This window comes from Lepidochelys olivacea (genome assembly GCF_965140295.1).
Source record: "Lepidochelys olivacea isolate rLepOli2 genome assembly, chromosome: 28".
In the NCBI taxonomy this organism is placed as follows: Eukaryota; Metazoa; Chordata; order Testudines; family Cheloniidae; genus Lepidochelys; species Lepidochelys olivacea.
The window spans coordinates 2,839,755-2,854,355 of record NC_140438.1 but is presented as its reverse complement, the minus strand read 5'-3'; the positions used below and the strand labels follow the sequence as shown (position 1 = coordinate 2,854,355).

General features: G+C 57.0%; 1 protein-coding gene across 1 annotated transcript in view; it reads right to left on the bottom strand.

Moving 5' to 3' along the window:
• GUCY2D (guanylate cyclase 2D, retinal) overlaps positions 1 to 14,601 on the bottom strand; it is a gene marked incomplete at its 5' end in the record, with an annotated part of 34,466 nt that overhangs the window by 7,952 nt on the left and 11,913 nt on the right. The window contains 2 exons of the mRNA XM_084616601.1: positions 6,466 to 6,642; positions 7,538 to 7,618. Coding sequence (XP_084472727.1) covers positions 6,466 to 6,642; positions 7,538 to 7,618 — 258 coding nt within the window. The remainder of the gene's footprint in view (positions 1 to 6,465; positions 6,643 to 7,537; positions 7,619 to 14,601) is intronic.

The following is a 14,601-nucleotide window of genomic DNA, read 5'->3' as shown; positions in this document are numbered from 1 at the left end:
CGATCCAGTGGATCCATCAGCTTGATCGATTAATTGATACGGTGAGTTTGCTCTCTGATCGATGCATTGAATCAGTAGGTCCAACTGCCTCCTGATTGGTTCAATAAATCCATCTGCCCCAGCCAGTTGATCTATCCACTGGATCTTCTGACCAGATTTTTTGGCCAGTGTATCCCAGTGGGTCCCTGACCAGCACCAGACTGATCCAGTAGATCCTTGTCGTCACTAGACCTACTGACTAGCTTCCCTGGGGTGTCTAATTAATAGATCCCAAATGGATTCCCAACCCTGCTGTCTGAATGATCCAGTGGATCGCTCTAAGCATGCTAGTTTGATCTATCCAGTTGGCGTCTTGCCTGGTGTGTTGTGCCAGTGGATCAAAGATTGACCCCGTTTTGATCCAGTGGATTCCTCCACTGCAGACAGTTCAACTATTCATGGGGATCCCTGTCCAGTTAGTGTGTTGTACCTGTTACAGAGTGTGGGGGAGCCCGAGCCCTGCACCCCCCTCTTCCTGGGATTAGCCGTGACTCTCAGCCAGCCAGTAAAGCGGAAGGTTTATTGGACAATAGGAACACAGTCTAAAACTGAGCTTGTGGGTACAACCAGGACCCCTCAGTCAGGTCCTTCTGGGGGGCAGGGAGCTCAGACCCCAGCCCTGGGGTTCCCTGCGTTCCACCACCCAGCCCCAAACTGAAACCAACCCCCCCCTCCCCCAGTCTCACTCCTCCTCCCCCCGGCTCCTCCTCCAGTTTCCCGTCCAGTTTCCCGGGCCAAGGTGTCACCTGGGTCCAACCCCCTCCCGGCTCAGGTGACAGGCTCAGGTCTCCTCACTCCAGTGGAGTCACCCCCGGCTCTGCCATCCCCCGTGCAGACAATCCCAGCAGATGTAGATGGCATTCCCCGGTCAATCCGCCCCCCTCCCTGCTCCCTCAATTTCTCTCCCCCCTTCGAGACTGAGCTGAGCGGGGTCACTCTGACCAGTGACCTGGGGAAGTTCGGGGCCCCCTCTCCGGGACAGCGCATCCGCTATCAGGTTGGCCCTTCCCTTCACATGGACCACGTCCATGTCGTAATCCTGCAGGGGCAGGCTCCATCTCAGGAGTTTGGCGTTGGCTCCTTTCATCTGGTGCAGCCAGGTCAGGGGAGAGTGGTCGGTGTAGACGGTGAAGTGTCGCCCGAAGAGATAGGGCTCTAGTTTCTTGAGGGCCCACACCACGGCCAGGCACTCCTTCTCGATGGCCGCGTAGTTCTGCTCCCGGGGTAGCAACTTCTTGCTCAGGTACACGATGGGGTGTCTCTCCCCCTTTTCATCCTCCTGCATTAACACCACCCCCAGTCCCGTGTCTGCGGCATCGGTGAACACCATAAAGGGCTCGTCAAAGTCTGGGTTTGCCAGAACTGGGCCACTGACCAGAGCCTCCTTCAGCGCCCGGAAAGCCTCCTGGCACTGCTCGGTCCAGACCACCTTGTCTGGCTTCCCCTTCTTGCATAGCTCAGTGATGGGGGTGGCTATGGTGCTAAAGTGGGGCACAAATCTTCGGTAGTATCCTGCCATCCCAATAAAGGCTTGGACCTGCTTTTTGGTGTGAGGAGCGGGCCAGTCTCTGATCACCTCCACCTTGGCTGGTTCCGGCTTTAGGCGGCCGCTCCCCACCCGATGGCCCAGGTAAGATACTTCCGCCATCCCCACCTTGCACTTCTCCGCTTTTACAGTCAGCCCAGCCCCCTGGAGTCGGTCCAGCACTTGTCTAACCTGGGACACGTGGTCCTCCCAGGTCTGGCTAAAGGCACAGATGTCATCAATATACGCCACGGCAAAACTCTCCATCCCCCTCAGGAGCTGGTCCACCAGGCGCTGGAAGGTGGCCGGCGCTCCCTTGAGGCCGAAAGGCAGGGTCAGGAACTCATAGAGCCCCAGAGGGGTGATAAAGGCTGATTTCAGCCAGGCATCTGCATCCAGCGGCACTTGCCAGTAGCCCTTTGTAAGGTCCATGGTGGTGAGGTACCGAGCTCCTCCCAGCTTGTCTAGGAGCTCGTCAGGCCTGGGCATGGGGTAGGCATCAGATACGGTGATGGCATTGAGCTTCCGATAGTCCACACAGAACCGGACCGACCCGTCCTTTTTGGGGACCAGCACCACCGGTGAGGCCCAAGGGCTGGCAGATGGCTGGATCACCCCCAAAGCCAGCATGTCCCTGACCTCTCTTTCCAGGTCCTGAGCAGTTTTCCCTGTGACTCGGAAGGGGGAGCATCTTATCTGCGGGTGCGACCCTGTCTGCACCCGGTGGACAGTCAGATTAATGCATCCAGGCTGGTTGGAAAACAGCTGTCGGGACGGATGCAGCACCCCCCTGACCTCAGCTTGCTGGACAGGGGTGGGCTGATTCGAGAGGGGAATTGTTTCCAGGGAGGAACCAGCTCTGGTCCCAGGGAATAGATCTACTAAAGGGTCATCTCCCTGCTCCTCCCACTGTCCACACACGGCCAACACCACCTTCCCCCTGGCATAATATGGCTTCATCATATTCACATGGTACACCCGGCGGTGGTGCGCCCGGTTCGACAGCTCCACCACATAGTTTACCTCATTGAGCTGCTTGACGACCTTGAAAGGGCCCTCCTAGGTGGCCTGTAGTTTGTTCTTTCTCACAGGGATGAGAACCATCACCGGATCCCCGGTGGCGTAGGCACGGGTCCGCGCCGTGCGGTCATACCAGACCTTCTGCTTCCTCTGGGCTCTGGCCAGATTCTCCCTGGCCAGGCCCATGAACTCAGCCAGTCTCTCTCGGAAGATCAGGACATACTCTTCCCGCTCCTGCTGCAGTTCCCACTCCCTGAGCTCCAACTCTCGCACTTTTAGCTCCTTCTCCCATTGCGGCCACCTCAGATCCAACGATGGGGAGCTCTGCCGGGAGGATCACGGTGCCCTCAGTATTCGCTGGGCTCCTCCCGGCCCTTCCCCTAGGCATAGGTAGAAGGGGTCTCGGGAAGCCCTAAGCAGCCGCCTGTCACTCCCCGCTGGGACAGACACCGGTGTTCGCACTGCATCTGCCAGGCTGCTTCCCTCCGAGACAGATCTCCCTCCTCCAGCTGGGCAATCAGCTGTTCTTTGGTGGGCCTCCCAGTGCGCAGCCCCCGCTGCCTGCACAGCTCCACCAGGTCGCTCTGAAGGCGTTTAGCGTACATCTCCCTGCTGGCCGCTCGCAGCCTGTGTGCTTGCCGCTCCCCACGGTTTCCAGGGAGAACCCCTAGGGTGCCAGCCTTTCTCGAGGTCACCACCTCTTTGCCAGGGTCGAGCTGCAGGCTCCTCCGGTCCCAGCACTTGCTGCAATCCCCCGGGGGACGCTGTTACTGCAAAAGTCCTTCTCGCTGGTCACACACTCCCGGGGTAACCGTGCCCCCCGAAACCGCTCCTCTCTGAGCCTTCAGCACGCCGGGTCCTCGTCAATCCCCCTTCATCTTACTGCTCCCCAGTCACTTACTGCAGGAAGCGCCATCATAGAATCATAGAATCATAGAATATCAGGGTTGGAAGGGACCCCAGAAGGTCATCTAGTCCAACCCACTGCTCGAAGCAGGACCAATTCCCAGTTAAATCATCCCAGCCAGGGCTTTGTCAAGCCTGACCTTAAAAACCTCTAAGGAAGGAGATTCTACCACCTCCCTAGGGAACGCATTCCAATGTTTCACCATCCTCCTAGTGAAAAAGTTTTTCCTAATATCCAACCTAAACCTCCCCCACTGCAACTTGAGACCATTACTCCTCGTTCTGTCATCTGCTACCACTGAGAACAGTCTAGAACCATCCTCTTTGGAACCCCCTTTCAGGTAGTTGAAAGCAGCTATCAAATCCCCCCTCATTCTTCTCTTCTGCAGACTAAACAATCCCAGCTCCCTCAGCCTCTCCTCATAACTCATGTGTTCCAGTCCCCTAATAATTTTTGTTGCCCTTCGCTGGACTCTCTCCAATTTATCCACATCCTTCTTGAAGTGTGGGGCCCAAAACTGGACACAGTACTCCAGATGAGGCCTCACCAATGTCGAATAGAGGGGAACGATCACGTCCCTCGATCTGCTCGCTATGCCCCTACTTATACATCCCAAAATGCCATTGGCCTTCTTGGCAACAAGGGCACACTGCTGACTCATATCCAGCTTCTCGTCCACTGTCACCCCTAGGTCCTTTTCTGCAGACCTGCTGCCTAGCCATTCGGTCCCTAGTCTGTAGCTGTGCATTGGGTTCTTCCGTCCTAAGTGCAGGACCCTGCACTTATCCTTATTGAACCTCATCAGATTTCTTTTGGCCCAATCCTCCAATTTGTCTAGGTCCTTCTGTATCCTATCCCTCCCCTCCAGCGTATCTACCACTCCTCCCAGTTTAGTATCATCCGCAAATTTGCTGAGAGTGCAATCCACACCATCCTCCAGATCATTTATGAAGATATTGAACAAAACCGGCCCCAGGACCGACCCTTGGGGCACTCCACTTGATACCGGCTGCCAACTAGACATGGAGCCATTGATCACTACCCGTTGAGCCCGACAATCTAGCCAGCTTTCTACCCACCTTATAGTGCATTCATCCAGCCCAGACTTCCTTAACTTGCTGACAAGAATACTGTGGGAGACCGTGTCAAAAGCTTTGCTAAAGTGAAGGAACAACACGTCCACTGTTTTCCCTTCATCCACAGAACCAGTAATCTCATCATAAAAGGCGATTAGATTAGTCAGGCATGACCTTCCCTTGGTGAATCCATGCTGGCTGTTCCTGATCACTTTCCTCTCATGCATCCATGGGGTGCAGTACATCCCACCGCTACCACCAGTTCTCATGGAGCGTGGGGGCGTCCGGGATTGGGCGATCCCAATGGATTCCCAACCCTGCTGTCTGAATGATCCAGTGGATCACTCTAACCATGCTAGTTGATCTATCCAGTTGGCATCTTGCCTGGTGTGTTGTGCCAGTGGATCACAGATTAACCCCGTTTTGATCCAGTGGATTCCTCCACTGCAGACAGTTCAACTATTCATGGGGATCCCTGTCCAGTTAGTGTGTTGTACCTGTTACAGAGTGTGGGGGAGTCCGAGCCCTGCACCCCCCTCTTCCTGGGATTAGCCGTGACTCTCAGCCAGCCAGTAAAGCGGAAGGTTTATTGGACAATAGGAACACAGTCTAAAGCTCAGCTTGTGGGTATAGCCAGGACCCCTCAGTCGAGTCCTTCTGGGGGTCAGGGAACTTAGACCCCAGGCCTGGGGTTCCCTGCATTCGACCAGCCCAAAACTGAAATAAAAAAACCCCTCTCCCCCAGTCTCACTCCTCCTCCCCCTGGCTCCTCCTCCAGCCTTTGTCCAGTTTCTGGGGCCAAGGTGTCACCTGGGTCCAACCCCCTCCCGGCTCAGGTGACAGGCTCAGGTCTCCTCACTCCAGTGGAGTCACCCCTGGCTCTCCCATCCCGCGTGCAGACAGTCCCAGCAGATGTAGACGGCATTCCCCAGTCAGTCCGCCCCGCTCCCTGCTCCGTCACAGTACCAGTGGATCCCCAGCCAGCAGATCGATCCACTGGATCCCTTCTATCCTCTCACTGAGTAGACCACTCTGGCCAGTGGTTGGTTAGCCCAGTGGATCCCCCATCCTACCAAGGAGCACAATCTAGGAGTGGATCCTATCCAGCCTCCCAGCCCCTGGAGTAGATCCCCTTCCCCTGCTGTGAGTGGATTCCCCTTCCAGCAGATCTCCTCCACCTAGTGCTTTGGGCATCAGGATCCCTTCCTGAAGCCGGGGCTGCAGGTGAATGGATCCCCCTGCCAGGATCCTGCAGCATCCCAGTGGATCCCCTCTGCTTAGCGCTCTGTGTGAGAAGGATCCCTTCCTGAAGTGACAGCAGGCTCACTCCTCAAATGGATCTTCCAGCAACCTTCCAGGCAGCATCACCTGGAAATCGATCCCCTCCAAACAGAGCTGGATCCCCGCCCTGCCAGCAGACCTTCCCTGTGTGAACAGATCCACTTAGCTGATTTCTGACAGTGGATCCCTGAGCTCCCAGCAGATACTTGCTGTCATGGGATCCCCATTGGCTAGCCATCCAGCAAGTGGATCCCCCCCCATGCCCAACGAACAGTAGATCCTGGCTGGCAATTCAGACAGCTGGATTCCCCTGCCCACCCCCATCAGATCTGCCATGTATCCGTGGATCCCGGATGGCTTTGCAATCCCTGCGAGTGGATATCCTGGGCCTCTCCGCAGATCGGTCATCTGAACAGGATCCCCTCTGTGTGGTGATTTCAAAGTGGATCCCTTCCCCCCTGCACACGCACACTGCTCCTAGCTGATGCCCCATGTCCTTAAATTCACTCACCAGTGGATCCCCGGGGATCCTCCCCCACCCGGTGCGATTCCCGCCCCAGCCCCAGACCCCAAGGCAGGATCCCTGCCCTGTCCTGCCCCCGTCTTCCCGGCTGCACCTTGATGAGGTCGATGAGCAGGGAGGACTTGAACATCCAGTCGAGCTTCATGTCCTGGTTGCGGATGAGGTCCTCCAGGCTGCCGCGGGAGCAGTGCTCCGAGACGATGGCGAACACCCCACAGTCGTAGAAGAACCCCAGGAACAGGTTCACGTTCTCGTGCCGGAGGTCCCGGAGCTGGAGGCGGGGGAAACGGGGGAATCCCAGTGGCCAGGGAGGGGAATGCACAGGGTGTATCCAGCCCCCCCGGAGCAGCGGTGACACCCAGTGGCCAGGGAGGGGAATGCACAGGGTTTATCCAGCCCCCCGGAGCAGCGGTGACACCCAGTGGCCAGGGAGGGGAATGCACAGGGTGTATGCAGCCCCCCAGAGCAGCGGTGACACCCAGTGGCCAGGGAGGGGAATGCACAGGGTGTATCCAGCCCCCCCGGAGCAGCGGTGACACCCAGTGGCCAGGGAGGGGAATGCACAGGGTTTATCCAGCCCCCCGGAGCAGCGGTGACACCCAGTGGCCAGGGAGGGGAATGCACAGGGTGTATGCAGCCCCCCAGAGCAGCGGTGACACCCAGTGGCCAGGGAGGGGAATGCACAGGGTGTATCCAGCCCCCCCGGAGCAGCGGTGACACCCAGTGGCCAGGGAGGGGAATGCACAGGGTGTATCCAGCCCCCCCGGAGCAGCGGTGACACCCAGTGGCCAGGGAGGGGAATGCACAGGGTGTATCCAGCCCCCCCGGAGCAGCGGTGACACCCAGTGGCCAGGGAGGGGAATGCACAGGGTGTATCCAGTCCCCCAGAGCAGCGGTGACACCCAGTGGCCAGGGAGGGGAATGCACAGGGTGTATCCAGCCCCCCAGAGCAGCAGTGACACCCAGTGGCCAGGGAGGGGAATGCACAGGGTGTATCCAGCCCCCCCCCGGAGCAGCGGTGACACCCAGTGGCCAGGCAGGGGAATGCATAGGGTGTATCCAGCCCCCCCAGAGCAGCGGTGACACCCAGTGGCCAGGGAGGGGAATGCTCCCCGTGTCTCAGCATGGCCATTACACTGAGACCCCCCACTGCTGTTCACACTCACCTTGCAGAAGCTGGTTTTGGTGGCTGGCTTGATCTCCGTGTGCTTTTCCCCTGGGAACTTCTTGAGCCAAACCCAGTCACCCTAGGGGAGGAGACAGAAGGGCAGCCCGGTAACCCCAGAGCTGGGAGAGCGGCGGATTCCCACAGCCAGTCACACCAGGGCAGGAATCAGAACCAGCCAGGTTTGCAACAAACCAAGCCAGAGACACCCTGCCCCACCTCATGCGGCCAACCTGGCCCCAGCACGCCCTCCGGAGGTATCCAGAGGTATCCAGTGGGAAGAGCAGCAGAAGCTGGTCTTCCCAACAGTGAGGAGAGGGCAGCAGAGATGCTGCAAACATGAGGAGGGATGGGGGCTGTGTGACGGAGCAGGGAGCGGGGCGGACTGACCGGGGAATGTCGTCTACATCTTCTGGGACTGTCTGCACGGGGGATGGGAGAGCAGGGGGTGACTCCACTGGAGTGAGGAGACCTGAGCATGTCACCTGAGCCAGGAGGGGGTTGGATCCAGGTGACACCTTGGCCCCGGAAACTGGACAAAGGCTGGAGGAGGAGCCAGGGGGAGGAGGTGTGAGACTGGGGGAGGGTGGTTTTTTGGTTTCAGTTTGGGGCTGGGTAGTCGAATGCAGGGAACCCCAAGGCTGGGGTCTAAGCTCCCTGCCCCCCAGAAGGACTTGACTGAGGGGTCCTGGTTGTACCCACTAGCTCTGTTTTAGACTGTGTTCCTGTTGTCCAATAAACCTTCTGCTTTACTGGCTGGCTGAGAGTCAAGGTGAATCCCAGGAAGAGGGGGGTGCAGAGCCCGGACTTCCCCACACTCCGTGACAACTGGTGGCAGCGGTGGGATGTACTGCACCCTGTGGATGGCACTTCCTGCAGTAAGTGACTGGGGAGCAGTAAGATGAAGGGGGATTGATGAGGACCAGGCGTGCTGAAGGCTCAGAGAGGAGCAGTTTCAGGGGCGGCGGTTACCCCTGGGAGTGTGTGACCAGCGAGAAGGACTTTTGCAGTAACAGAGTCCCACTGGGGATTGCAGCGAGCAGTCCCAGGGGCGGAGGACTCTGCATCTCGACCCTGGCAAAGAGGTGGTGACCTCGAGAAAGGCTGGCACCCTAGGGGTTCTCCCTGGAAACCGTGGGGAGCGGCGAGCGCACAGGCCTGCGAGTGGCCAGCAAGGAGATGTACAGCAAACACCTTAAGAGTGACCTGGTGGAGCTGTGCAGGCAGAGGGGGCTGCACATTGGGAGGCCCACCAAAAAACAGCTGATTGCCCAGCTGGAGGAGGGAGATCGCTGAACTGATCCCTGTCTCGGAGGGAAGCAGCCTGGCAGATGCAGTGCTGGCACCGGTGTCTGTCCCAGTGGGGAGTGAACAGGAGGCTGCTGAGGGCTTCCCAAGACCCCCTTCTACCTATGCCTAGGGGAAGGGCCGGGAGGAGCCCAGCAAATACTGAGGGCACTGTGATCCTCCCGGCAGAGCTCCCCATTCCTGAAGCTGAGGTGGCTGCATTGGGAGAAGGAGCTAAAACTGAGAGAGTTGAAGCTCAGACAGTGGGAACTGCAGGAGGAGTGGGAAGAGCAGGAAAAGCAGCGACAGCATGAGCTGGAGGAGAAGGAGAAACAAAGACAGCAGGAAGAGAAGCAGAGGCAGCATGAGCTGGAGTTGGCCAAGCTGAGGAGCAGCGAGTCCCCGGCTGTGGTGAGTGATGGGGGACCCTGGACGGCACAGAGCTTTGATAAGTGCATCCTGGCCCAGCGTAAGGAGGGGGAGGACATGGATGACTTCCTGGATGCCTCTGAGATGGCCTGCGAGCTGCACCAGGTTGATCCTGTGGACAGGCTCCCGTTTCTCACCCCCTTACTGGACCCTAAGGCCATGGCATTGTACGCCGACTGGAAGGGGTGGAGAAAGGGGACTACAAACTATTCAAAAAGGCCCTGCTCCGCGAATTTGGGTGGACTCCTGAGATGTATCGGGAAGGGTTCCAGAGTCAGCGTAAAAACCCGAGGCCTCATATCTGCAACTAGCTGCCCACATGGAGGGATATGCCACCAAGTGGGCAGAAGGGGCCCAGATGAAGGAGGACCTGGTTAAACTGATCATACTAGAGCAACTGTATGAGCAGTGCCCATCTGACCTGAGGCTATGGTTGGTGGACAAAAAGCCAGAGAACCTGCGACATGCAGGGTGGCTGGCCGATAAGTTTGTGAAAAGCCGGACAGGGGCTGGCAGGGAGGAGCCCCAAAGGAACAGGCCCTGCACGATGCAGAGAAAGAGTCACCATGGGACCTCCCAGCGTGGAAATATGGAGAACCTCTTCCCAAGGGGAACATCCAGCATCAGGGCCAACCAACTGGCTCGAGGGGACCAACGGGACATGGGCTGCTATTACTGTGGCCAGAGAGGCCACCTACGGACCCAATGCCCAAAGCTCAATGACAGACTGAGCAGACCAAACTCACCCAGGGTTAACTGGGTAGGGACCCAGCTGGATGAGGGGCAGGCTTCCCAGGCAAGGGGGGCTGGCAGCTTATCAACTGCTCAGGAGGGGGAGGGCCCCAGGCCAACTCCTCTGGGGGGTTGGATGCCCCAGACTCAAGGGTCTCCATTTACAGGGTGGGTAGGGGCTGTCCCTGTGGAGCGAATGCCTTGTTCCCCTGGAGGTGGATGGGAGGAAGGCCCAGGGATCCAACTTCATGACGGCCCTGCTCTGGTGCTTATGGGAGAAATGTGGTGTCTGGCACAACTGGGCCTCAGCTTATCACCCCCAGTCCAGTGGGCTGGGGGAGAGGTTCAATGGGACACTAAAGATGATGCTGAAAACCGTTATGAACCAGCACCCGCAGGACTGGGACAAGTACTTACCTCACCTGTTGTTCGTGTACAGGGAGGTACCCCAGGAGTCTACCGGATTTTTGCCTTTTGAACTGTTATATGGCAGGAGGGTAAGGGGGCCCCTAGACCTGATGAGAGATGAATGGGAGGGGAAGGCCACTCCCGATGGAGAGTCAGTGGTGGAGTATGTCCTGATCTTCCGAGAGAGACTGGCTGAGTTCATGGGCCTGGCCAGGGAGAATCTGGCCAGAGCCCAGAGGAAGCAGAAGGTCTGGTATGACCGCACGGCGCGGGCCCGTGCTTACGCCACCAGGGATCAGGTGATAGTCCTCATCCCCGTGAGAAAGAACAAACTACAGGCCGCCTGGGAAAGTCCCTTCAAAGGCTGTCAAGCAGCTAAATAAGGTAAACTATGTGGTGGAGCTGTCAAACCGGGCGCACCACCACCGGGTGTACCATGTGAATATGATGAAGCCATATTATGCCAGGGGGAAGGTGGTGTTGGCCGTGTGTGGACATTGGGAGGAGCAAGGAGATGACCCTTTAGTAGGTCTATGCCCTGGGACCAGAGCTGGTTCCCCCCTGGAAACAATTCCCCTCTCTGATCGGCTAACCCCTGCCCAGCAAGCTGAGGTCAGGGGAGTGCTGCATCCATCCCGACAGCTATTTTCCAACCAGCCTGGACGCACTAATCTGACTGTCCACCGGGTGCAGACAGGGTCGCACCCGCCGATAAGATGCTCCCCATTCTGAGTCACAGGGAAAACTGCTCAGGACCTGGAAAGAGAGGTCAGGGACATGCTGGCTTTGGGGGTGATCCAGCCATCTGCCAGCCCTTGGGCCTCACCGGTGGTGCAGGTCCCCAAAAAGGACGGGTCGGTCCGGTTCTGTGTGGACTATTGGAAGCTCAATGCCATCACCGTATCTGATGCCTACCCCATGCCCAGGCCTGACGAGCTCCTAGACAAGCTGGGAGGAGCTCGGTACCTCACCACCATGGACCTTACAAAGGGCTACTGGCAAGTGCCGCTGGATGCAGAAGCCTGGCTGAAATCAGCCTTTATCACCCCTCTGGGGCTCTATGAGTTCCTGACCCTGCCTTTCGGCCTCAAGGGAGCGCCGGCCACCTTCCAGCGCCTGGTGGACCAGCTCCTGAGGGGGATGGAGAGTTTTGCCGTGGTGTATATTGATGACAGCTGTGTCTGTAGCCAGACCTGGGAGGACCACGTGTCCCAGGTTAGACAAGTGCTGGACCGACTCCTGGGGGCTGGGCTGACTGTAAAAGCAGAGAAGTGCAAGGTGGGGATGGCTGAAGTATCTTACCTGGGCCATCAGATGGGGAGCGGCCAATCAGCCAAGGTGGAGGTGATCAGAGACTGACCCGCTCCCCACACCAAAAAGCAGGTCCAAGCCTTTATTGGGATGGCAGGATACTACCGAAGATTTGTGCCCCACTTTAGCACCATAGCCACCCCCATCACTGAGCTATGCAAGAAGGGGAAGCCAGACAAGGTGGTCTGGACCGAGCAGTGCCAGGAGGCTTTCCGGGCGCTGAAGGAGGCTCTGGTCAGTGGCCTAGTTCTGGCAAACCCAGACTTTGACAAGCCCTTTGTGGTGTTCACCGATGCCTCAGACACGGGACTGGGGGTGGTGTTAATGCAGGAGGATGAAAAGGGGAAGAGACACCCCATCGTGTACCTGAGCAAGAAGCTGCTACCCCAGGAGCAACACTACACGGCCATCGAGAAGGAGTGCCTGGCCATGGTGTGGGCCCTCAAGAAACTAGAGCCCTATCTCTTCGGGCGACACTTCACCATCTACACCGACCACTCTCCCCTGACCTGGCTGCACCAGATGAAAGGAGCCAACGCCAAACTCCTGAGGTGGAGCCTGCTCCTGCAGGATTAGGACATGGACGTGGTCCACGTGAAGGGAAGTGCCAACCTGATAGCAGATGCGCTGTCCCGGAGAGGGGGCCCCGAACTTCCCCAGGTCACTGGTCAGAGTGACCCCGCTCAGCTCAGTCTCAAAGCGGGGAGAGATGTGAGGGAGCAGGGAGGACTGACTGGGGAATGCCGTCTACATCTGCTGGGACTGTCTGCACGCGGGATGGGAGAGCCGGGGGTGACTCCACTGGAGTGAGGAGACCTGAGCCTGTCACCTGAGCCGGGAGGGGGTTGGACCCAGGTGACACCTTGGCCCCAGAAACTGGACAAAGGCTGGAGGAGGAGCCGGGGGGAGGAGGAGTGAGACTGGCAGAGGGGGATTTTTTGGTTTCAGTTTTGGGCTGGGTGGTCGAATGCAGGGAACCCCAAGGCTGGGGTCTAAGCTCCCTGCCCCCGAGAAGGACTTTACCGAGGGGTCCTGGTTCTACCCACAAGCTCTGTTTTAGACTGTGTTCCTATTGTCCAATAAACCTTCCATTTTACTGGCTGGTTGAGAGTCACGGTGAATCCCAGGAAGAGGGGGGTGCAGGGCCCAGACTCCCCCACACTCTGTGATAGGCTGCCCCCTGCATTTTCAGCACCAGGTGCTTCGGTTCTTTATCCCTCACTGCACCAGGCTCTGGGGCCAGTCCCTGATGTCCAGCCCTCCCCCCTGCTCTGACCACTAGACCCCCCACTCCCATCCCAGAGCCAGAGAGAGAACCCAGGAGTCCTGGCTCCCAGCCCTTCCCCTTTTAACCACCAGGCACAGGGCTGCTCAGTGTTTAGTGCTAGAGCTTTAAAAAATGCAACCCTCCTTTTCCACCCCCCCAGCTCCACCCCCCCATGCCCTGAACAGAGTTGGCATCTGGCCTGGGGGTGTGTGGGGGTGGGTCTGGGGATGGCAGAGGGGGGTTGAGTTGTTAGTTGCCCCTCCCAGCTGGCTAAGACCCACCATCAAAATTGTTGCATCCTGCAGCTTTGGCCTCATGCCTTCGTCCTCAGCTGGGGAAAGCCAGGCCCACGATCACCCACCCCAGCCAGAAAGAGAACAAACGCGGCGTGAGCAGGCAGCCGCTCAGCCAGCTATGGCACCGTCCCACCAGTCGCTATGGGGACTATGATTCGGGGGGGGGGGGGGAGCAAGGTTTGCGCCAGGCTAAGGTTTCCTTCTCAAAACCCCATTTCACAGGTCTTTGTCAATCTCTCCCCAGTAGAGGCAGTAGGAAAATTTTCAGCAAAACAGTTTCCCATTGGCAGATGCTGTTTGGGCCACCCCCAATTTTTTGAACAAAATTGATGCCAAAAATTTTGGCAAGGAGCAAGCAGGGAGAGGGCAATTTCAAAAGGGTGAAAAACATCTGATTTGGGGGCGAAACATTTGGGTGGGTTTTTTCCCATTGTGAAATGACTTTTCATTACTTGATCGTCAAAGAGATTTCAAACCAACCATGGAAAAAGTTCGGACTGAGCTGAACGAAACATTGGAATTCCTCGAGACAAGAGACTTCCAGCTGAAATGAAATCTATTTCGAAATTGGGTTTTGCCCTTCAAATTCTGAAATTTTGAAGGTGGAAAATGTACCCCCCTCAAAAAAATTGTGTTTGATTCCCCCCCCCCCAAAAAAAATCTAAAAAAAAAATTAAAAAATTGCAAGACAGAAAATCCATTTCTGACCAACTCGATTCAAAACTCCCCGATTCACCAGCGCACTTCCGCACAGACTGAGTTCCGAGAGTCCCACTCAGATGGACGCGTAGCCAAAATCGGAGTGGAAAACACCAATCCTGCGTGGGACAGATTCATTGATAGGATCGGGGCCTCGGGACCCGAAAGACCAGAGCTGTTTTCGGCGGGGGGAAGGGTGGTCAGTAGTATACAGCTGAATAGCATTCATCACCATGTCTTTTTTGACAGGTTTCCATGCCCCATTCAGGGCTTATATCCCACCCTCCGTCCCCGTTTCCGTTGGTGTCGAAGTTCGGCGCCATCGGCCATTTGGAAAAAATTTTTTGATTATTTAATCTTTAAGCTCTCTCACGCTATTCTTTCAACCTTTTTCTCTAAACAAACAATCAAATGTATCAAAGCAGAAGCATGCAACACCCCCCCCCCATTCAAACATAAAACATAATCAACAGGGTTTTTTTTCAAAATGGCCAATGGTGCCGAACTTCGACGCCAACGGAAACGGGGATGGAGGGTGGGATATAAACCCTAAATGGGGCTTGGAAACCTGTCCAAAAATATATGGTGATGAATGCTATCGAACTGTATACTACTGTGGTCAACCTGATGGATTCA